The sequence below is a fragment of the Protopterus annectens genome, chromosome 4.part1, assembly GCF_019279795.1.
Source record: "Protopterus annectens isolate FY-2018-M chromosome 4.part1, PAN1.0, whole genome shotgun sequence".
Lineage (NCBI taxonomy): Eukaryota > Metazoa > Chordata > Ceratodontiformes > Protopteridae > Protopterus > Protopterus annectens.
Window position 1 is genome coordinate 592,554,470 of NC_056734.1, and position 26,026 is coordinate 592,580,495.

The following is a 26,026-nucleotide window of genomic DNA, read 5'->3' on the forward strand; positions in this document are numbered from 1 at the left end:
AAAGGGAAATACCTATGCTACCATAACAAATTATTAAATGAACGCATATCTACATATAAAAGTATAAGTAAAAACTTCATTATTGTATTTAATACTGTCTAGCTACTTATTACACAAAACTATATAATATAAACATTGTTGCACTTCATGGTCTGAAACAAAAATATAAAAATATAATAAATATATAAAGAAATATATAAAAAAAATATAAAGCAAAAAATATGTATCCAAATAACATGAACTAAAATAAACTGTGCCGAGACTGGATTTGTATATTAGTACTCCTAAGATACCTTTAATCTCCTAAATTTCAATACTGGCTTCAAAGAAGCCCTCTCATTTAACCCTCTCTCTTGATCAGCCCTAAGCTTTATAATCCAGTTCATTTCTCTCTTCTCAGTACCATTCCTAATGTCACCTCTGCGAGCAATAGTAATAATAGTATCAATAGCCATAAACTTAAACATATGGTCTCTACCCTTAGCTGTAACATGCATGGCTAATGCATTATTGGGGGACTGAGTCCTAATGGCATATAGGTGCTCCCTAATCCTATTCTTAAATAACCTATTAGTTTTGCCAATGTAAAACAAATTGCAGATTGAATAGACTGCAAGGTAAACTACAATGGTGTTACACAATCTCCCTTTGTATGAAACATATATTGATACCCTGTATCAGGGTGTATAAATTTACCATTGGTATCTATGAACTCACAAAAATTGCATTGCCCACGGGGCATAGTACCTAGCTCTTGAGCACTATCAGATATTTGTTTAAGTGGTTGACAAAAAATTTGTTTTAAATTTGGCTTAATTTTATATCTAAACTTCGGTCTTTCTCCCACAATCTCTGATATCAGGGTTGGTCAACAAAATACCCCAGTGCCTATTCAAGATGTCATAAACCTTTGTATGTTTGGCTTATTTTAAAATAGTTTAATCAAACTATTTAGGAACTGTAGAGTTGAAAATTTGGTTTGAAAACCTAACCCCAGTTAAGATAACCATTTTTTTTGGGGAGGCTGTAAATAAAACATGATAACTGGGAAAATGTTAATTTTATTTTTTGGTTAAGTTGTCTTGATGAAGTAAAGCTGAAGACATTACAGTCAATAATCTCTGCATTCAATCTGAATCCAGAAGATTTGATAATCTTACAGAATGTTAGAATTTATGTACACAATACATGTTTCCCTTTATTAGAGTCCTACTGTAATGAAATTCCCACACTAATTTATTTTGCATACCAAACCACTCTCCATCAACTAATGCCCCACTTCATAAGCTCTTGATGCATCTGTATACAACTTAGCTCTACATTCTTCGCCCAGTCTTCTTGCCAAATTGACACCCCATTAAAATCTGACAAAAACACAATCTGGAATGACAAATCTACCTTCACCATCCATGAAATCTTAACTCAATGATGCATATTTTTACATGCATTCAAGAAATTGGTAACTGACCTACAAAAAGCCCACCTTGGAATTATCAGCCTGCACACAAAATTTTATTGCCCCAGCAATTCTATCACATATCTAGTCCTTGCCTTCCTTCTCCTCGAAAATTAATCAATCTTCCCCTTCAACTTGTCTAACTTGTCAGCTGATAAACAAAATAACTGCTTCTTTATGTTAACTGTCAAACCCAAAAGATTTAGCATATGACTTGACTCCCTGATCTTATCTTGCACTGTTGGTACCTCCATGTTCCCTGCACATCTCCTCAAATACCATCTTACCTGCCTACCCCCACCAGTCAGTAGGAAGTCATCCAAATAATGTGCTGCCCTCTGCCAGGGAACTTTCTTTTGCTAAATGCACTGAAAAGTTGAGCTGAATTATTTCAGTGTGGCATAAGCAACTGCACACCCCATCAACATTACTTAATTAACATAATACTGTCTGCACACATATACCAAATCCCCTTTGAGGTAAGATAATTGATTGATCAAGCTAAATTCACCTGGATTCTTCTTAGGAACTAAACCCGATGGAGAAATGTGATAAATTTTGAATGGTGGTACTGCAGAATGGTCTAACACACTTACAGTCTCAACATCTGTAGGCAACAACTTACAGTGTCTTCATTCCCCCAGAATGCCTTCAGATTGCTACAGGGTACCCCTCCCCAATTTGATGGAAAATCCTTCCATGAAACCTTTGCACTACCTTGGCATCAGCAAAACCATCCAAATGGGCTACCATTACAGGTACAAATTCACCACCATAACAGGAACAGGCAAGCAAAAACTGAGGGTAATGCTACTCAATGATAGAAGTCTAAATCTCAAAATGCACTCACTTGAGGCACTCCCTAAAATGGAGAACATCGATATCTGTGCAGTGACTGAGACCTGGTTCAAGGCTCCAGAGAGCACCCCTGCACTACCAGGCTATAACTCATACCACACTTTTTGGCCATGTAACCTGGACCGAAACACCAAAGGCAGAGGTGTGTCCATATTCATTAAGGATATCCACACCTCCAGGCTAGTTGCTCAGCATAATGCATCCAAGGTTATCCAAGTGCAACCAACTCTGGGAAAAACTGCAATCCAAATTGTAGCTTGCTACAGATCCCCAACATGCCCCAGGATTCCCACTCCTCTTTTCCTGATTTACTGGAAAATATTAGGGTTCAACCAAACACCCTAATAATAGGTGACTTCAACTACCCCACCATTAACTGGGAAAACTACTTGTGTACCAACTACTTAGCTCAACGCTTTCTGGAATTCATAAACTCCAATGCCCTGGATCAACTTATCCACACCCCCACCAGGGGCAACAATATCCTAGACCTAGTCATTACCAACATGAGTGACCAGAGTTCCACACCTGAAGTCAACTCCTCGTTGGTCCAATCCGACCATAAGCTAATCACCCTTGATATCCACATCTTGCCCCCACCCCCCATTAACGAAACCACAGTAAAGAATTTCTCCAAAGCCAACTTCATGCTTCTTAAGACAGAAGTGGTGAACTTCATGACACCCATGCAGATGGACAATACAGTTACAACTGCTGAATCCTACACAAATGCACTCTATAAGCACTTACACAAGTGCATGGATTGTGCTATCCCAAACAGAATCAAGATGTTATCCTCCAAAAAAAGGAAGCTATTCTGTTGGTCCCTTGCCATAAACAAACTGTACAACAGAAGGAAGAAACTGTTGCAAAAGAGAGTAAAATTCCATGAGTGGAGAAGCTCCCTGGTCAGCCTCAGTAAGAAGCTGAGATCCCTTATAAGATCCTCCAAAGCTAGCTATGAAAACAAAATCACCACTAATTATAAGGACAACCACAAAACATTCTATAGCTATGTCAAGAATCTCGATGGCAACACCCAGATCTGCTCTGAGTTACAGCACAAAGGCAAGAAAATTACAGAACCAACTGATATTGCCAACATCCTGGCAGATAGGTTCAGTGATAACTTTACCCCCCTCTCACCCCCTAAAGGGCCCATATCTATACAGGAAGAATGCAGAGTCCCTGTAATCACAACTACGCAGGTAAAAGCTGCCCTCTCTAAAGCCAAAAACACAGCATCCATGGGACCGGACAACATCCCAGGCTGTGTTTTGCACAAACTTCAGAACAAACTGGCTCCCGACTTAAGCACCATGTTCAATAATAGCCTTGCATCAGGCTTTGTGCCCACTGAATGGTGCACAGCAACAGTTGTTTCACTGCACATAGGGGGAGCCACCACTGATCCCGGGAACTATCGACCTATTAGCCTAACGAGCCTGGTCTGCAAGGCCATGGAACGTATCATCATGGAACTCATAAACAAAGACATTGGTAACCTCCAAACTCTGGATCCCACCCAGTTTGGGTTTATGAAAGGCAGATCATGCTTTCTGAACCTGATTGACTTCTTTGAGGCAGTCACCAAAGCCGTAGATTAGGGTAAGGTGGTTCACACAGCCTATCTTGACCACGCCAAGGCTTTCGACACCTTCCCCCACTCTAGAATTATAACTAAGCTCACTAAACTAAGTATAAATCCCTAAGTCACAAGATGGGTTGCCAACTGGCTCACTGACAGAACCCACAATGTAAAAGTTGCAGACTCCAAATCTGACCTCAAAGCAGTGACAAGTGGAGTACCATAGGGTTACGTCCTGGGACCTCTCTTGTTTGGTATCTACATCTCTGAAGTACAAGCTAACACAGAAGGCCTCTGGCTAATGAAGTTCGCAGATGACTGCAAACTAGGAGCCATAGTCAAGTCCCCAAATGATGTGGACATCCTACAGAAGGGCCTCGCTGAGACAGATGCCTGGTGTCAGAGCTATGGCCTCAAACTCAATGCCAAAAAGTGCAGTGTCATCCCCTTTGGTAAAAACTCTGTACCAATGAACTACCACATAGGCAGCAATCTACTTAACACTGAATCCTTCTACGTAGCACTGGCACACCTCATTATAAAAGGGTGCTCATCCAGGAAAAAAGAGGTCATTGTTCCCCTCTACTCGACACTCATTAAACTCATTATAGAATACAACACCCCTTTTGGAATGTACCTCACAAGACATCTGCAGCAGCTGAAAAGGCCACAGAAGTACCTCACAAAGAGGATTACTGGCCTCAAGCAAATGCCCTACACTGACCACCTCAAAAAACTCCAGCTTTAGTCCATAGCATATCGTCTACTCCGAGGTGATCTCTGCCTAACATATAAAGCTATGTCAAACCCAGAGCTGTTGGACATGCTACACCTAAAGAAATCCCAATCCCTCCAAACTACATGCTCTAGGGACCTAAACCTTCTCACCACAATAAACAGGACATGCTGGAGGGATAGATTCCTATCCCAGAGACTTCCCATACTCTGGAGCAGGCTACCCATCTATGTCAAGCAAAGTTCTTCATTAGCACTCTTCAAGAAAAATCTTGATGAGTGGATGGAAAATAGGAAATACACCCCGGGGATCACTTCTGTGTCTCTGCTCAACAGTGGCACAGGGAAATAACTTTCTTGGGTGGCGTAAGCCAGGGAACCTTGCTGTCTAGGCTTACGTAGGCCCTTGGGCCGATAGCCTAGTACTTACCTATGAACCTATGAACCTAGGCACATTAATGGTGAATGAAAAGGCTTGCCTACATGGCTGTCCTCAAAAAGGCATACCTCCTCTCTACACATGAAAATTACTCCTTCCTTTGAAGTTGTGCTGCCCCAATCTTCCCTTCACTGTATCAGGACTTAACTGCTGCTTGCTTGCCCCCACACCCAGATCACACATGATTAAACCTACAGACTGACCCGGGTATCTACCAGTGTTAAAGGCCCAGAAAGTCCCTACCTTATCCCCAGAGACTTTCATCTGCCTTCCTTGTCCTCCTGCAGTGTCTAACATTATTGCTAACCAAATGTTAGCATGCCTGACTTCCCAGCTCAAGGTTTTTTTGACTGCTTTCATTTACAGAAATGACGTTCATACCACAACCAGACATTATAAGCTCTCAGCCTCTGTGCCTCTCAAATTGCAAGAAAATATGCCAACAAAAGGGCCTGTGATGCATCCTTCTCTTGCACTACTGCCATATAATACATAAAACCCAGGACCCAGTTGCCCCCGGTCCATGTCCTAAACTTGCCAGATCTCCTCCTACCCAAAGCAGCCAGTGCAGCTGCAAAATCCATAGTTCTTGGACCTTCTGAATCAACCACTTTCTGTGCACTCTCCGCACCAATCAAGTCAAATATGTCAACAACACAAATATTCTTTTTCACAACTAAAGTAACATAGTGTGTAATAAACACCCAAACCCTTCTTCAAGAAAGGTTTGCATTGCCAACCAGTCCCCCAGTTGCACAATCATATCCATAACACCACCTTCAAATAACTGCCCTAAGTTCTGCTCTGTGTGCCCTGTAAGCAGCATTTAGCAAAATACTCCACTACTTGAGTCCCCACCACCTAAATGAATCTTCACTTCTAGAAACCTGTTTGGCAAAAGACATCAATTTCTGAAGAATATCTGTCTCCGGTCCTCTTAATCTTCACAGCAGCTAAACTAATCTACTATCCTCTAAGATACATGCACAACTGCATCATGACCAATATCATTATTACCTGAAGATGGCTGGAGCTCCACACCACAGCTCTATTGGCCCCTTTCTTCACCACTCCCAACAACGTCCTCGATCCCTGTTGCATTGCTCCTCTGCTCCTTTGTCACCTAGCACTTTCTCCCATCTCTCATCCAACTCTTCATGGGCAGCTCCACAACTGTGTCCCCTCTCGACTGCACTGGTGTCTCGGCATCCCTGAACAACTCCTCCCCCAGGACACTGTGCCCATAGCTCCTTCAATGATTGCACCTTGACCATCTGCAAAACAAGAAAAGTAATTAGCACCCAAATGCATCAGTGACCCTGCATCACCTATAAACATCCAGAACTTTACAAAACAATAGTCTCTCACAAACATCTTACTAGCCTACCATCTATACCCAAACACAAAGTATATGCGTGTGTATGTCTGTCTACATATATATATATATATATATATATATATATATATATATATATATATATATATATATATATATATATATGTGTGTGTGTGTGTGTGTGTGTGTGTGTGTGTGTGTGTGTGTGTGTGTGTGTGTGTGTGTGTGTGTGTGTGTGTGTGTGTGTGTGTGTGTGCGGTGTGTCTGTGTATTTATATATATCTATATATATATATATATATATATATATATATATATATAGAGTTCCCCTTCATAAAATCGAATTACTGAATGCTCAAAATTCAGTAACTCGAAATTATAAAGTCGAACCAACAAAAATCCTGAAACCCACAAGCACGAAAACAAAAAAACCCAAACATACAGAACACATACACCACACAACATGCACACCATACAACCCACATAACATAAACTATAAGCCCTAAACTACATGTACTCAGGGGGGCAAGCCCCACTGCACCCTCCCACATGGGGGGGCTGTGCCCCCCCACCCCCTACTTATATATTCTAACTCCAAGATCGCACTAATACACAAAAAAAAAAAAACACCACACAGACATTTTAAAATGCCTTGCACACACACAAATACATCACACATACATAGACACATCCGACACTCACATTCATAGTCCCACCTCCCTACCCTAACTCACACGCACAACTTACAAAACACACACATACTCTCACTTACCTTCACTTCCCTAAAACATCCCAATTCACACACTTCCTGTTCGGTAGCTGACATGCATAAGTGCAAATTCGAGATATTGGAATTTGCGCATATGCAGATTCGCGCTTCTGCATTTTCGATTTTGCATTCTCGAGTTACTGAATTTTGAGCATTCAGTAATTCGGGATTGTGATGGGGAACCATCTATATATATAAATATTTATGTGTGGGTCTACTTTTACTTATCGAATTTACATTTCTCCAAATCTCAGTTAAGAGATCCCAGTTTAGCAAAAATGCACTAGTCAGAAAGCTCACTCTGCTGAATCACAAAACACCAAACTAATAACTAATTACAACACACAAACACAACAACGAATAATCACTAAAATTTTTGCAGGGGGGAAAGCCCACTTGTGCCCCTCACACCCCCTGCAAATTATATAACTTCAATACCGCACTACAGTGCAACAAGGGTAGATTACCCGATCCTTACTGTAGTGCGATCTCCACTTCAAAGCTACCAGCGCTGTCAAAATATATATCCAAATCCTGAATATTGTTAAACATACCAGTATATCCAGCATGCCATAGAACTGCAACAGTGGACGAGAAGATACAAACACACTGTGCACTTATGTGTCTCGCATCACCAACATCACTCAACATGACTTGAGACGTACCTCCCTGGACTACATAAAAAGAGACATGGAAGAGCTCTTGGATCATGTGGCCCAGGCAGGTTTGACCCTAGCCCTGAGTAGCATCCTGCCTTCACCCAGAATGATACCACAGTATAATGACAAAATGATTGACTTCAACAATTGGCTAAGCTTCTGGTATCATTCAAAGGGGATCCAGTATCTGTCTGCCTGGGAAGACATGATCGACAAACCACGATGTTTTGCCAGAGATGGTCTGCACCAATCACCCCTGGGATTCAGGTTACTAACTAAAGCTCTTGCCACCCTTATATTGCCTTTTTTAGGCAAGGTTCAAAGGACAAAACCAACACCGTAACAGATACAAGCTTGCAAAATCTGAAGGTAATGCTACTCAATGCTAGAAGTCTAAACCTCAAAATGCACTCTCTCGAGGCACTCCTAAAAATGGAGAACATCGATATCTGTGCAGTAACTGAGACCTGGTTCAAGGTTCCGGAGATCACCCCTGCAATACCAGGCTACAACTCTTACCACAGTTTTTGGCCACCAAACCAAGACCGAAACACTAAAGGTGGAGGAGTGTCCATATTCACCAAGGATATTCACACCTCCAGGCTAGTTGCCCAACACAATGCATCTGAAAATCTCGAGGTGCAACTAACATTAGGTAAGACTGCAATCCAAATTGTAGCTTGCTACAGATCCCCCACCATGCCCCAAGATTCTCACTACACCTTTCTAAACATACTGGAAAATATTAAGATACAACCAAATACCCTAATACTGGGTGATTTCAACTACCCTGCCATTTACTGGGAAAACTACCCAGGTGCCAACATCTTTTCTCAACAGTTCTTGGAATTCCAAAATTCCAATGCCCTGGAACAACTAATCGATTGTCCCACCAGGGGCTCCAATAATCTAGACCTGGTCATTACCAACATGGGAGATAGATGCTCCACACCAGTGGTCACACCCTATTTATGAGGTCTGACCATAAGCACATTACCCTTGACATCCACATCCCACCCCCACCAACCAGTAAAGAAACCTCCGTAAAAAACTTCTCGAAAGCTAACTTCATGCTACTCAAGTCAGAAGTGACAAACTTCATGACACCCATGCAGACGGGATCTGAAAGTTCGACTGCTAAATCCTACACTAAGGCACTGTATGAGCACATCCACTCATGCATGAATCGTGCCATCCCAAATAGAACCAAGATGCTCTCCTCCAAAAAAAGGAAGCCAATCTGGTGGTCACCTGCTATAAACAAACTATACAACAGAAGGAAGAAACTGTTGCAGAAAAGAGGAAAATCCCAGGATGCAAAAAAACTAACTCACCAGCCTCAGTAAGAAGCTGAGATCCCTCATAAAAATCCTCAAAAACTAGTTACGAAAATAAAATTGCCAAAGATTCCAAAGACAACCACAAGGAATTCTATAGTTATGTCAAGAATCTAAATGGCAATGCTCAGTTTGGCTCTGAGCTACAACAGAATGGCATTAAATATACTGATCCCAAGGATATTGCCAATATCCTGGCAGATCGATTTAGTGCCAACTTCACCCCCCCACCCCGTAAAGGGCCCATCTCAATGTCAAAAGATTGCCAAATTCCAGTAATCACGGCCACACCAGTAGAAACCGCACATTCCAAAGCTAAGAATACAGCATCCATGGGACTAGATGACATCCTGGGCTGTGTACTACATGAACTACAAAATGAACTGGCACCTCACATAAGTGTCATGTTTAATCATAGCCTCACCTAAGGCTTCGTGCCCACTGAGTGGCGCACAGCTACAGTTATCCCACTCCACAAGAGGGGATCCACCTTGGATCCCAGGAACTACCATCCCATCAGTCTGGTGAGCCTGATCTGTAAGGGTATGGAACGCATTGTCATGGAACTTATAAACAAAGACATTGGCAACCTTCAAACACTGGACCCCACCCAGTTTGTGTTCGGGAAAGGACAATTTTGTCTCCTGAACCTGATTGACTTCTTCAAATCAGTCTCTAGAGCTGTGAATGAGGGTAAGGCAGTCCACACAACCTATCTGGACCTCACCAAGACCTTTGACACCATCCCCCACTCTGGAATCATAGATAAATTTACTAAGCTGGGCATAAATCCCTATGTCACTCGATGGGTTGCCAACTTGCTCACTGACAGAACCCAGACTGTATAAGTAGCCGACTCCAAATCCAGCTCCAGACAAGTGACAAGTGGAGTACCTCAGGGTTCAGTCCTGGGACCACTCTTGTTTGGCATCTACTTCTCTGAAGTACAGGCCAACACTAAGGGGCTCTGGCTAACAAATTTCGCAGATGATTGCCAACTGGGAGCCATTATTCAATCCCCATATGATGTAGATATTCTACAAAAGGACCTTACAGAAACAGATGCCTGGTGCCAGAGCCATGGGCTCAAGCTTAATGCCAAGAAATGTATAGTTATCCCCTTTGGAAAAAAACATGTACCTATGAATTACCACATAGGTGGCAGTACACCAAACACTGAAAGTGTGATGAGAGACTTAGAGACACAGGTGGACAGTGATCTCACCTTCGATAACCACATCACCACAACAGTCAGGAAATCCTTCTGCATGGCACACCTCATCACTAAGGGCTTTTCATCCAGAAAAAAGGAAGTCATTGTCCCACTGTACTCATCCCTCATTAGACCCATTATAGAGTATATATTAACGCCCCATTCGGTATGTACCTCACAAGACATCTGCAACAGCTGGAAATGCCACAGAAATACCTCACTAAAAGAAAGACAGGCCTAAAGCAAATGCCATATGCTGACCATCTAAAAAAACTCTAGCTATACTCTGTGGCATATTGTCTACTCAGAGGCAATCTCTGCTTAACATACAAGGCCATGTCAAACCCTGAGCTGTTGGATATGCTCCACTTAAAGAAATCCCAATCCCTCAGAGCCACATGCTCCAGGGATCTAAACCTTGTCATCACAATGAAAAAAACATGCTAGAGGTATAGGTTCTTGACCCAGAGACTCTCCATACTCTGGAACAGACTGCCCATACATGTCAAGCAGATCGTCTCCTTGGCCCTCTTAAAAAGGAACCTTGATGATTGGATGGGAGATAGGAAATTCACCCCGGGGATCATGTCAGTCGCCCTGCTAGACAGGGGTCCCGGGAAGTAAATATTGTGGGAAGAATTATCCAGGGAATTGTTATGGCTAGGCTTGTATAGGCCTAAGGGCCGATAGCCTAGTACCATCCTATGAACCTATGAACATTACATTACTGTTTCGCTAAACTGACCTTTGAAATACTGAGCCTTCAGACTACTGCATTTTTGGTATACTGTGATCACTTAATTGAGATTCAGAGAAACGTAAATTTAATAAGGAAAAGTCGACCCATATGTAAGTCTCCCAGCCAAGGAAAATGCAACTTCCAATAAACTGTGCCCCCATAAAACCCTAAATGCCTCAAAACTGCACACACATCTTGCACCATCAGAACTACTCCATTTGATAAATCATCCTGAACAATGCCACAACTTAAAGATCAACCCCTCATTCCACCAAGCCTGCACACTAACACACAAACCACAGCATTGCCAAACAATCTAGCTCTTCTAACTACAGCTGCCCACCAGTCAAAAACCTCCATTGGAATTGGGATAAAATGCAGTCAGACAGCCAGGTCTATAAAGCATAATGACAAATTTCACACACACACACACACACACACACACACACACACACACACACACACACACACACACACACACACACACACACTCTATTTATGCCAAAGCTATGTAGGTTATACAGAGTATACAGAGTATGACAGTGGCCACATGACTTGACAAATATATTTTCCTATTTACTGTCATTAAATTATTTGCATTTTTCAAGGATTTTTTTTTTCACAGATGGGAATAACAAGAAAACTTTTCTGCGCTTTTAAATGATAAATAACATACGAGCTGTAATGTATACATTTGCATATGCAATACTAGCTCTGAGTGCATAAATAATATGACAATAGATGCTCAGCCATAATTCCATATGCCTTTTTATCGTATGGACCCACTTTAAAGGCATAGTTTTTGGCAACTTAAATAAATAATTACCATGACAAGAAATCATCCTATGAATACAACCCTTATCTTTACAGCACAGAACGAGGATGTATTGTCCATCTGACATTTTTTCTGTATATATGCTAAACACCAGTGATTTTCTTCATGATTTTCCAGATGTGGATGAATGCAAAGAGAAGAATGATGAAGAGCTGGCCTGTGACCACTACTGCCACAACTACATTGGGGGGTTCTACTGCTCCTGTCGGTTCGGTTACATCCTGCACACAGACAACAGAACCTGCAGAGGTACGCTGCTCAGATAAATATATATATATTTATATAGAGAGAGAGAGCTGATTATTGTATTTTTCTGCGGAGCTAGACATACTATTCTGAAAATTAAGAATAGTAAAGAAAGCAATGGACTCTGTACTGATGAAACCCTAAATATGGGGAATAGCAAAGGCATAGATGATGTAGTATTCATGATAAAATATTGACAAATAAAGCAAATGTGCTACTGGCTGACCATTCTGGACTGTTGTCATATCTGCAGTGCTGTAAGTGCCGAAAATACATTGTGCCTCGCAGAAATTAGTGTATAGTGAGCTACTGCTTCATAATGGGAAAGGCGAGGAAAAGTCAGATGGCTGGGTCCAGTAGGAATAACTGTATCTAGTTTGATGGAATTGCAGTTATTCAAAACCAAATTACCCAAAGTCTTAGGAAGTTGCTAATCAAAACATTGACTTTCATAACTTTGTAAAACACAAAAAACATTGTTTCAAAGGAGGCAAGCACCCTGTACCCCATGACTTGGGGTTAAGTCCACCATTCCCAATATGTGTTTGTCTGTGTGTGTGTGTGTGTGTGTGTGTGTGTGTGTGTGTGTGTGTGCATATATATATATATATATATATATATATATATATATATATATATATATATATATATATATATATATATATATATATATATATTTATTTATATATATATATATATATATATATATATATATATATATACTGGAGATCGAAATTACACTATTTCGAAATCCAGTAGTAGATGCCCACTAACGCGAAAGTGCACTTCACCAAAAGTGCACTTTTGCAAACACCACTTGAACGAATAGTTAATGACCTTAGGGTTAGGGCTTCGGTTAAGGATAGTGGATAGCTAGTAGGGCCATCCACTATCCTTAACCAAAGCCCTAACACTAAGGTCCATGACTACCATACCACAGTGGAGGAAATTGTATGTCCTCCACGGTACAGTAGTCACGGACCTATGTCCTCCACTGTGGTGCAGTAGTCACAGACCTTAGGGTTAGGTCTTGGCTTAAGGATAGTGGATACCTAGCTATCTACTGTCCTTAACCCAAGCCCTAACCCTAAGGTCCATGACTACTGCACCACAGTGGAGGATATTGCCCGTCCGTTCTAGTGGTGTTCGCAAAAGTGCACTTTCTGTGAAGTGCACTTTCGTGTTAGTGGGCATCTACTACTGGATTTCGAAATAGTGTAATTTCGATTTCGATAGTAGATCCATACATATATATATATATATATATATATATATATATATATATATATATATATATATATATATATATATATATATATATATATATATATACATATATATATATATATATTTATGTGAGTGTGTGTGTGTGTATGTAGGGATTTACTTTATAATCTCAAAATACTGAAAAATCGAATTTCAGTATTTTGAGACTATAAAGCCAAAAAAATAAAACACCAAAACCCCAAAAGTGCGCAATCAAAATAGCAAACGTAAACACACCACACAACACATACACCGTCCTCCCTACATTACAACAAACAAACAAAACACACAGACACAATAAAAATACACAAACATACATATAAGCAGATGGGCAAGCCCCCCTGCACCCCCATGTGGGGTGGGCTGTGCCCCCCAAACCACCACTACTTATATATCCGAGGTCACACCAAACAGAAAAAGACAGTAAACTCACCACTACACACTCTACAGTCCCCTTGTACACACACATCACAAATGTACAAACACCATCACTTTCAACACTTACACACTCATACTCTTACCTACCTACCCTAACCCACACCTAAAACTTCCGAATACACTCACATACACTCAAATCCCTACCCAAGACCCTTAAAAAATATTCACTTACCTTGATCTCCAACCATATCCACACACCAAACTGTAAATCAGGCTCACAGTACATCCCACATCACATAGCCCACCACCACAACTGCAAACTTGACATTTCCAGATTCGCGATTATGGGGTTTCGCTATTTCAGAAGTTTAGTTTTATAGTCCCGAGATACTGAAATTCGATATTTCAGTATTTTGAGATTATAAAATGAATCCGTATGTAGATATATATATATATATATATATATATATATATATATATATATATATATATATATATATATGGGTCTACTGCTTTTCATCGAATACCACGTTTTCGAAAAAGAGCAGTAGACCGCTCAGTTACACAAAAGTGCACTTATTTGAAAGTGCACTTTTGCGAACTCAGCTTCTATGAACAGATTGCACCACAGTGGAGGACAGCAGGAAAATGTGCTATGTCCTCTACTGTGGTGCAGTAGTTACAGACCTTAGGGTTAGGGCATGGGTCATGGTAAGGGGATAGTCCTACTAGCTATCCCCTTACCATGACCCGCACCCTAACCCTAAGGTCAGTGACTACCCCACCACAGTGGAGGTCAGGCTATCCTCCACTGTGGTGCGGTAGACACAGACCTTAGGGTTAGGGTGCTGTCATGGTAAGGGGATAGCCTACTAGCTATCCCCTTACCATGACCCACACCCTAACCCAAAGGTCTGTAACTATTGCACTAAAATCAGTAGTAGCCCGTTCGCTGAAGCAGGTTTCACAAAAGTGCACTTTTGATTAAGTGCTCTTTTGCGTAACCCAGGGTCTACTGTGTGAGTTCAAAGAAGTATATTTTCGAACTTATACAGTAGACCCATATAAATATATATATATATATATATATATATATATATATATATATATATATATAGAGGGATAGATATGTATAGACAGATATATATATATATATATATATAGATATGGATATAGATATAAGATATATATATATATATATATATATATATATATATATATATATATATATATATATATATATATATATATTTTGGCTTTTCCCAGCTAGGGGCAGTCTGCAGAATGATTGGCAGTGGAGTTTGTACAGTGTCAAGTTGACTGCCTGGCACCCAGCCTTCCACAGAAGGCATACACATGCACACACTCACACCTAGGGCCAATTTAAAGTGTCCAATCCACCTATAGCATGTTTTTGGGATATGGGAGGAAACCAAAGCACCAGGAGGAAACCCACGTGACCGCAGGGAGGACATAGAGACTTTGCACAGGAGGCACCCCAGCATGTGTCCCTATTAAATGAGGAATCAGAAGTGATGACACTTGAAAGGTCAACATACAGAACATTGGCCATTGAAAAAAACAGGTAACAGCTGTGTGAGACTGGAAAATAGTAGAGACTGGGGAATGTACCCTTTCCCCAGTATTGTAATCTCAGAGTTAGTACACATATAATAGGTTTGGGAGCAGACCTCTCCAGATAGATTATGCAGGGGGGCTTGCACCCACTTCAAAAAAAGCTGTTTTCTATTTAATGTTTGGTGTTTTGTATTTTGGTCTTGTAGGTTGGGGTTTAACATTTACAGCTTTCAACTAAACAATATAAATCAATTTTATATATCAAAACACATGAAGGAATGTAGGATGCAGTCACTAATTTATTTTGAATTAAGCACTTTTGTTCCAAAACTTGGCACAACCGGAACTTCATCAGAATTAAAAAAACATCACTTCCTTCCAATAGTTAAATACATCTCAAAACATCACATGATCCAAGATAAATAATTAAAACATTCAGTTAAAATGTGTAAAACGTAACAACCAGATTTTGCATTACTCATAAATAAATCACAATTTATCCTTTAGCAGTGTAGCTTTATAAATAGCTGTTCTCATTGCTAAAGCACTAGTAATACATAATTTAGCATTTAATATTGAGGGGATTAAGTTAATTGCCAATACAGCTCTCTGGCTGCACTCTAACTGAGCTTCACAGTTACCCCCCAACACCCGCATTAAGTTTTTCAGCAACATAAAGTAAGATTTTTTTTAAGTCAACCTACTATCTAGCATGTTTACACTTTTATTATTCATATTCCCCACCCTAATGCTGTAGTTATGTTGGTACATCCTAGAACTCACAGGCTTTTCAGTCTTACCCACATAAAAGGCAGGACATATCAAACACTATTATTTCTTATAACCATAGGGAGGGTATCCAAGATCAAATTTACACTGTTGTGAATGTACCTACATTGCCTAACTATCCCGCACTTTCTCAGGTCTTTATTTATACACTGTTAAACTTCCACTTTGGTCCCTTTCACATATTCTAAGTGGGATTTTAAATGTGTCCTTTTTTTATAAATGAACCCAGATGAGTCACCCACCTTACTAATCAAATCAAACCAGTCAAAGACATTTATCCAATTCCTTCCAATTACTTGTTTCACATCAGTGGCATTGTTATTAAGTTGCAATACCATGGCTCTGAATTGCAATACCACAACTCTGGAATAATTACTGTTGGTAATATTTAGATTCATAGGTTTATAGGTGTTTACTAGGCTAATGACCACAAGGGTCTTTTTAAACCTAACTATGCATCCCAAATCTCTGACAAGTTCTGGTATCCTTGACAAGTGTCAGCAGGGACTCGAGAGATTAAACACTTGCAAGCAGGGGCCTGCCTGTGTTCCATTAGGGACATGGGTGCCAAGCCAGGGATGAATTTGCTGTTTTCCATTCAACTGTCCAAGTTACACTTAAATTGTTTTAGGGAGGAACTTTGTTCACATAGATGGGGAGCCAGTTCCAGAGATGGGGTAGTCTGTGGGATACATACCTGTCTTTCCAGCAGGTCCTATTTATATCACAGGCGATGTTTGTATCTTTAGAATAGGTAATTGTGGTACTGTTTGTTTTGTGGATATGCAGGAGGTCCACCAAAGTGAGATCTGACAATACCCTGTATGTCAGGCATAGATCTCCCCTCAACAGCCTGTAGAAGACAAAATATAGGGACTGGGTCTTGAGGCAGTCTGCACTGAACATTTTACTTATGCGCTGTATTAGTTTAGTGAGGAAACTCTGTGGATGTTCCATTTGTTGGATATGTCTGGTTAGGTACATAACACCGAAGGGGGCATTGTGCTCAGTGATAGGTCTGATAAATGCTGAATACAGTGGAACAATGACTTCCTTGGACCTAGATGTCATACCTTTTTTTATAAGTTGTACAACATAGAATGATTTCCTGTCTGCTGTAGACACATGATGGTCAAAGGCTAGAGTATTGGCTATGTGTGTCTCTAAGTCTCTGACTACTGGGTCAACTCTAAGGGGTGTTGTCAATATGATAGTTACCAGGAGTGGATGACTTCCTGAAGGATACTAGTATGCATTTCTTGGCATTTGGTTTTAGTTCATAGCTCCGAGACTAGTTGTTTATCTGTGTCAGCCCTTGCTGGAGAACATTTGTGTTGGTGTGGGATTAAATGACAACTCCTACTTTGCAATCATCTGCAAATTTAGTCAGCTAGAGACCATTGACATTGGCCTTAATTTCAGAAAAGTAAATGCCAAAAAGGAGCAGTCTAAGAACTGATCCCTGAGGGACTCCACTTATGACTGGCCTCTTTGTACAGGTGGACTTTCTGATTCTAACTTCCTGGGTCCTGTCTGTGAGCCATTTGGCTGTCCACCAGGTGACATATGGTTTTGTACCTAACCTCTCGAGTTTGTAAACAATGCTTGAGTGGGATATTGTTTCAAATGCCTTGGCCAGGTCAAGGTAGGCAGTATGAAGCATTTTGCCCTCTTCCATTGCTTTGGTGATCTTCTCAAAGAAGTCCACCAGGTTGAGTAGGTATGACCTGCCCTTGATGAAACCAAACTGGGTCAGGTCCAGTGTCTGGAGGTTTACTATATCATTATTGATCATTTCCACAATACTTCTTTCTATGGATTTACATATAAAACTAGCGAGACGTATGGAGTTGTAGTTTCCAGGGTCTGTAGATAACCCACCTTTGTGCAAAGGGATGACTGTTGCTGTTCTCCGTTCATGAGGCATGAAGCCTGTTTGGAGGCTACAGTTAAATAGCAATTCCAGAGGGCCTGATAGGTCATGTTTCATTCTATTTAGAAGGCATCCTGGGATATTGTGTGGGTCAAATGATGCAGTGTTCTTGGTCATAGAGAGATCATTAGGTATCTGTTCCGTAGTAATAGCGGGGTGAGTTATATTTGATGGTACTTCCTAATGGAAGGTTGAGAGGCAAGAAAGGGGTAAAGTTGTAGCTGAATTTGTCAGTCAGTAGGTTTGCTATACCTTCTGGTTCAGTATAGGTGGCTCCATTTATAATGAACTCTGCACACAATTGTGTATTGCCTTTGAGGTTGTAGACATAGCTAAAGAATGCCTTGTGGTTGTCCTTGGCTTGGGAAGCCAAAATTGTCTCATATTTGGCTTTGGTAGACTTTATTTGTCCTCTGAGATGTTTGTTTAGTTTGATGAGAGTGTTTTTATCCTGCTGGATGCTGCTGTTTTTGTGAGTTAGAGCCGTGCTTCTTCCTGGTGGGTACAGCTGCCTCTATGCAGCTATTAACAAGTTTGTATAAGGTTTCTGTGAACAGCTCCTCATAGGCAGCAGTGTTCTCAAGGATTATGGAGACTTGAAATTTTGCCAGGTTATCACTTAATAGCAGGAAGTTAGCCTTAGAGAAATTCCTGAGCATTCCAGGGTTAGCTGGGGGTCCAGATTTTATTTTCACTTCAAGGGAGGCCATTTTGTGGTCTGACCTTACCAGGGAAGACATTAGACTAGGGGGTGTGCAGCACTCTCCCATATCAGTGAGGACCAGATCCAGTGTGGTTGCACCCCTGGTTGGTGTATTGTGAAAATATGGTCTAGAGAGTTTGCGTTTACAGATTCCAGGAATCCCTGTGCCTGTACCTTTGGTGTCACATAGGATTCCCAGTTAATAGTGGAGTAATTAAAGTCACCCACGGATATGGTATTGGGTTGGATGGTGAGTGTTTCCAATAAGTTTAAATACATAGCATGGGTTTCCCTGGTCATAGAGGGGGACTTATAGCTTGTAAGGAAGTGGTATTGGATTTTTCTGATGGTGATTTGAATGTGGAGTAGCTCCAGTGCATTGTTCTGTTTGACCAGCCTTGAGGTATATTTATTTTTTATGTAAATCAAGACACCTCCACCTTTAGTCCCTGTCTGTGTAGTAGCTGATATAAATATGTGGAAGGCATTATAAACTTGCACTGTCATTGTGCTGTCCACGGCTTTAAACCATGTCTCAGTGATCATACAGACATCAGTATTCTCTGGGGTGAAGAGAGCTTCTAGGGAGTGGAGTTTTTGTTTTGACTCCTAGAATTGAGCAGTAATACCTTTAGACTATTCTCTTACAACAGCAGGTTTTTAACAGACGTAGCAGAATTTTTTCTTGCCTTGCCCCAGCAACTTTGCCCACTACCACCTCCATCATTTGGTGGGAGTAGTCCCTTTCCAGATATATGTTCCTCAAAATCTGGAGTTCAATTGAGAAGTGGATCTTCTTATACTAATACACTACACCTTACCATCTGGCCTATAATCAAATCATTCATGTGTCACTTGAGATAACTACTGGTGTAATACAGAAACCCATTTGAATAAGAAGGTTTCCTGTAAATACTAGAATCATGATTACTACATTCAAGAATTTCAGTTCTTAAAACATCTAAGAAATTAATTGCATTATAATACTGGCCATGGTAAAGTCCAAGAACAATGTTGTAGAATTAATGGTTTTCTGACTCCTGCAATTGCAATAAAGTACCTGTCCAGATAAGAAAAATCTAGTCCAAACAATGAAAATAACAGTTAATGTGTGTATAAAATCTTGAAGGAAAAATAAAATGATCTCCCACTAACACATAATAATTGCAAGTATGGGGCTGAAGCAGCCCCTATAACCACTCCTTTATTCTGTTTATAGTATTCTCCCTTGAAAAAAAAAAGAATTGTTTATCAAAACTAAATTCATACATGTCATGATTAGAGCCAAATCACTTTGTTCCAAAGTAGTTATTTTGGAAAGTGCCTCCAACAACCATTTTATACCCTTTTTGTGCAGAATGACATGGAATAAATCCTGGACATCGGTTATAACAAAAAGGCCATTATCTCTAAAAGGTTTTATTACTAAAGCATTCAAAAAACACCAAGACATTTGTCATTAAATAATTCTTTCAACCTAAAATGTTTTTCAAGGGGTTCTGTTTTTGAACTCACCTCCCCACCCAGCCCCACTGCTACAATAAGTTGTAATGGGGGTCTACTTATAGATGGAATCCTAGGTTTCCTAACAATGAAATAATCCATCTATTGCTTGGGTAATTCAATAATTAAAGACAAATCTTCCATTATAGAATCTACCCTTTGGTGGGAAATATTCACCATATTCCTTGATACTGTTTCACAGAACTCTGAATTGTTCAAGAAATCCATCATTTTGTGTGAATATATAAACTGATGTATGATAACAACTTCCACACCATTGTCAGGCTTCATAACCCTAATATTGCTATCATTTGTAATTTTCTCTAATAAAACCTTTTCTTCATAGTAAAGGTTGTAGAACAAAGAATGGGCATTACAGAAAAATATGCCTTAAATCATTCTTGCACATCTTTTCAAACAAGGCAATGGGGGTAATAAAGGTGGATTATTTATATATATATATATATATATATATATATATATATATATATATATATATATATATATATGTTTATTCACAATGTTTTGTTAACAGAAACATAATCATTGATTACTTGACCCATCAATATTTTCAAGTTCAACATTCTGGTGAATAATTTCTTTTCAATTAATGTATCAAGACTGGGTCTACTGGATGGAACAAATGTAAACCCTTTATTAAACAGAGTAATAAATACTGGGTGTTATATCAAGGTGGCTACAATGGAAAATTTGAAAGCCACCAAAATCAACTATAGTACCTCTTGATACATGGGATGTCCACCTTCCCACATTCTTCTCTTTCCATGGATTAAAATTGAGTGAATGAACATATCCCTGTCTGCCCCAACCATTGTTATAATTCACCAACCCCTTCTCCATCAGTCTCACAGATCTTTTCAGTAGCCACCATTGCACCACTGAAAAAAAAGCCTCACCCTGGTTAGGATAGCTGTTGGGAATGACATCACCGATACTATTAGATACTACATTAACTTGTTCATCATTTAATACCTCTTCCATCATTCTGGTACCCAAAAGTGGATAGGCTTTTTTGATTGTAGTCATCTCCATCACAAACCATTTTTTTCTGTTTTCGCATTGTAAGTTGTTTGCAATATTGTTCAACATTCCTGAACACCTTTTGATACAGCTCTTCCAGGATGGAAAGAGTAAATAGTTGAGAATGTCAATCGGAAGATTTCATATCTCACCCTCCAATTTAACCATTTCTCTCTTATTGTCTTTTATAACAATAGGCATGAACACCATGCCTATCGTGTCAAAAAACTCCTAAAGTTCCCCATGTACCAAGGAGTTTTCTTGCAAACCAGTGGAAAATTTATATAGCCAAAGACCCTAAGGTACCTGCTGCATGCAGTCCAGAAAAAAAAATGTTATCCATTTGAAGCTCTGTACATTTCTTCAGCATTTTCTCAAAAGAGAAAATCTTTTCCTTCTCAGTTTTACATGATTATTCACTCTTTGGCCAGCTCACTGTCATTCACCGCCAAACACAATACTTATTTGAACCAGCCATTCAATTAATCTTTTAAACTGTGAGTTGACCCAGGTAACAACCTAGAGGATTTTTAAGATTACCACCACTGCTGCATGCCACAACTTAAGATTAAGTAGGAGTTCTTGATGTTCTTGGTGTCATGTCACCACTTACACCAGGAGCTCATTCACATTAGACATGAAATTAACATAAGCATTCAACACAAAAATCTTTTCCATTTTTATATGTTTTGGGTTAGGAGGAAAGTCAACAAAGTCAAATTGCACTGTGTATTGCCACTAGCATTCATATCCACTTCATCAGTAATCAACTCTTGTGACATTGGCCATAAGTGAGGAACCAAAAACAGCCAAATAACCTGAAAATCCAAACATTAACTTAAAAAGCAGGAAGGCCCATAGGAAGCAGTCATTGGTTTATTTTGAATTAAGTTCTTTCTTTCCATAATGTAACACAGTTTGAATTTCATCATAATATATATCAGTAAAACTGCAAAGAAGACACAGTCAAGCTAGTCTCTACTGTATAATATCGTAATCCTCCTGATCTTGTCAGAACAGCTCTGAGTTTCTTAGGTATAGCCAAACAACGTACATACACACACACGTATATATATATATATATATATGTGTGTGTGTGTGTGTGTGTGTGTGTGTGTGTGTGTGTGTGTGTGTGTATGTATAGATAGATACATACATATATGTAGTAAGTTAGTAGAGTTTGGCATTACTGTTCTGAATGTACCCATAGAGACTTAGAAATAAAAGTAAATAGTCATGGGCATTCAGAAGTCATGTGGCTGAAACACTGGTATGTCCTTAAGGGTCTATTTTCATATATCCCATGGACCACCGCTAGAGGAGTTTGAACTTATTACTCAGTGAAGACTGTAGCTTGGCTGAATCTTTCTTGTGTTTTTTCATTTTTTTGTCTGAATGGTTTGCCTGTGTGACCATTTTACTCTTTGCTTTGGATTACATAAGTATATCAGGAGATTGTTACATCAAGCTGCAAAACAAAGAAAAAAAATTGATAGGGCAAAAACAAGTTCAGCGTAAATACAAAACTAAATTATTTCTGCTGAATGGCAATCCCCTTAACAGCCTGAACACCACATCTTCAAATATACTAACTCTAAAGCTGAACAACCATAGGAGTGAGTTGCAATGCTCACAGTGATTTTATTATTAACACTTCAGTATACACGGAGGTCAGTTAAATCTAACTAACTAATCCCATTTTTAGTAATACTGCAGTAATAAAGCCATGTATCCCATCAAGATAAATGTCTTCTCAGCATACTCATCAGAGCAAACAGTCAGGAGATGTGAAAGAGATCTGCAAATCTTATAAAAGGAATATAATAGGCCAATTCTTTACAAATGTAGCCAAATACAAATCTATTGTTGATGTTCTTTTAGAATTTGTTATTCGGCACTGTTTGTTGTATTTGCAGCACAAAACTATAAAATAGAAATGGTTCCTTACAAGGAAAGTTGTAATTATTTAGGGAACACTGCTAAGTCATTATAAAAACATTGATTTGTTTTTGTATTGTGATTACTTTTTCTGATATGAGGGACTGTGACTGTCACACATCTCCTCTTTTGATGTACTAACTGTATACCTGCTGTACCTTGGACTTTGATATGTACTACCAATTTACTTCATATTGCAGTCTTGAGGACAGTATGCATTCACAAAATTGCACTTTCATTGTCTGTATTTCAAGTAAAATCTTACACACTCTAAGCTGTACAATATGTTTGCATAGAGTTCTGTACTATGTATTAAGAAGTTTAAATCTTCTATGTTGTTTTTAAGCATTAATAATGAACGCATTCTTGTAAATGTTTAATGCATTATTTATTTACGGTCACCATCTTCTATGTTTTATACATGCAGTCTTTGTTAAATGTCACAATGGCAGTATTTTTTTCATTGTACTCCTAAGTGCATACCTTCCTTGTGATTGTCTTTGTCATTGTAGCCAAGATTGTAGATGAACAGTATCCCTGGAAAACATCTCTTATATGGCTAACAAAGTATAAATAAGAAAAGGCATCACATTGTGATTCTGGGGTTCAAAGAGTTTTAACAAGAATATGTAGATTTTTATGACTTTTCTGTTTCTTCTGTAGGTTTAATTACCATTATCTTTTTATTTTGGTTTAATTTTTATTGCCTTTCTTTCACTGCCAGCTGACAAATTTCAGCCCTTACACATTCAGTCAGCCCATTTGTTCCCCAGTGGGAGACAGGCTATCATGTGTTGTCAAGTTTTTTCTTTTCTTTTTTGTACATTCATGTAGTGATTACTATTTAAGTGTTGTTATTTGTGATTTTTTTGGGGGGTTGGACATATTTTTTTGTCATTTATTGCCTTGTGGTTTTGTAGGTGTTGGTTCTGGTTTACTGATTGTTGTAGTGGACTTGGCTATTGTTTTGTTTGGTAGCATATTAAAATAATTTTTACATTTTATTATCGATTTATATGTACTGACTTTGTATGAGTCGCTTTGTTAGCTGGCAGATTTTATATGTGCTTCCGTTGTGCATTTCAGGATTTTGTAAACCTTGCAGGGTTTTTTTCCACTGAAATGAGTGAAACATATTTATTCTTTTATTTATATATTATACCACATAAGGTTAGAGATCTGGGAGATTTTTAGTTGTCTGTGGTACAATGTGTTTGTGACCTCATCCTATTAGCCTAGCCCCCAGTGCCCCACATCATCCTTACCCCCTGGACTACTCAGATATTGCTAGGACTTGTTACGGATCCTAAGGGATTCAATAAAGTTTTCAACTGCACTAGATAAGATATATGGGGGGACCCATTACAGTCAGAACTTGAGTAGTCAATGAAAATGTTGCTGGTTTAAATTCAATCTGTGAACTCCCCTGTACATAAATATATATCTACATATCTATACCTTAGATTTTATGACTATTAGTATATTGTCATATTTCTTTGAAACTCAGGTAGGCTTATTTAAGGGACTGTCACAAATTAAGTTTTTTGGGAAATAACATTATCAATTCAAAATTTAACATTCCAGCCTTACAAGGCATTTCCAACTCACTTGATGCAAAACAAACATATATTTTTCCCTTTAAACATGCAGGTGTTCAGATCTAAGTCCACTCTGCTGTCCTGTATATTCTGCACAATTGTATTAAAACAAAAATCATGATCGTTACCCCTTTTGCCATGACTTCTCTGCTAATTATAACGTAACAGCTCTGACCTTCTGGTTTCAAAGCTCCTTCAAACTTCTTGTGGAGAAGATATATATAATGGCCGTAGTTGCTCACGAGAGACTACTGTAAGGTTCTCTGTCAGAAATCTATCACCATTAACAGCATTAACCTTTTTGTATATTGCTTACATCTAGCTCCAACCTAGTTTCCTTTGGTGATCTCTACCTGTTTATCTTATTCTTAAAGCACAGCGTCTGTAACGCTTACTCTGCTACATGATGTTCCCACTGCCAAGAACCATCAGTTTAATCCATGATAGGTAAAATGTATGTTTAGAACAGCCCTTCCATGTTAGGTTTGCAGTGATCCACATGATATGTGATACAAAAGATAAATCTTTAAAAGGCTAAAGCCTAACAAATAAGTTTAGAATTGGCAACATTGTTTGTGAAATAGGTAAAAGCTTTGCCTAACAAATTACATTTTGGCATGTTAAGGGCCCATTTAATTGCCTAGCTGTCCAGCTTTCCCTCTTGGTTGCTGTGTAACCCCCCTTAGTGTTACTGAGCTTCCACTTAATGTAAAACATAAGGTGTCCACGCCTTCTGCATTTAGTGATATGACTGTGATGATATATATTTCAGAGGCATTGAGGTATAGAAAATGTATGAATTGTCTAAATACTATCCACACATGAAAAAAAAAAATCAAAAAAATGACATGATCCAGTTTTAGTGTTCTTGTCCCCAATTCTCTATGAAGCAGAAAGAATTGCAATAAAAACAAAAAATGTATAGTTCAAGCAGTTCTGCACAATACACAACCATGGAATTGTGATCAATAAAGTGTGACAAAAAAGCCTTTCACTGGAACTGCACTCATCAAACTGTTTTCAAGTTTTTTTTTGTTTGTTTTTGGTCTCCTGTTCCTTCACATTTTCAGACCAATTTGCTTGTTTCTC

At 39.2% G+C, this 26,026-nt stretch overlaps 1 protein-coding gene across 5 annotated transcripts in view; it reads left to right on the forward strand.

Moving 5' to 3' along the window:
* MASP1 (MBL associated serine protease 1) overlaps positions 1–26,026 on the forward strand; it is a 1,330,562-nt gene that overhangs the window by 294,006 nt on the left and 1,010,530 nt on the right. For all 5 annotated transcript variants that reach the window (XM_044070394.1, XM_044070395.1, XM_044070398.1 and 2 more), the window contains exon 4: positions 12,082–12,213. In XM_044070394.1, coding sequence (XP_043926329.1) covers positions 12,082–12,213 — 132 coding nt within the window. The remainder of the gene's footprint in view (positions 1–12,081; positions 12,214–26,026) is intronic.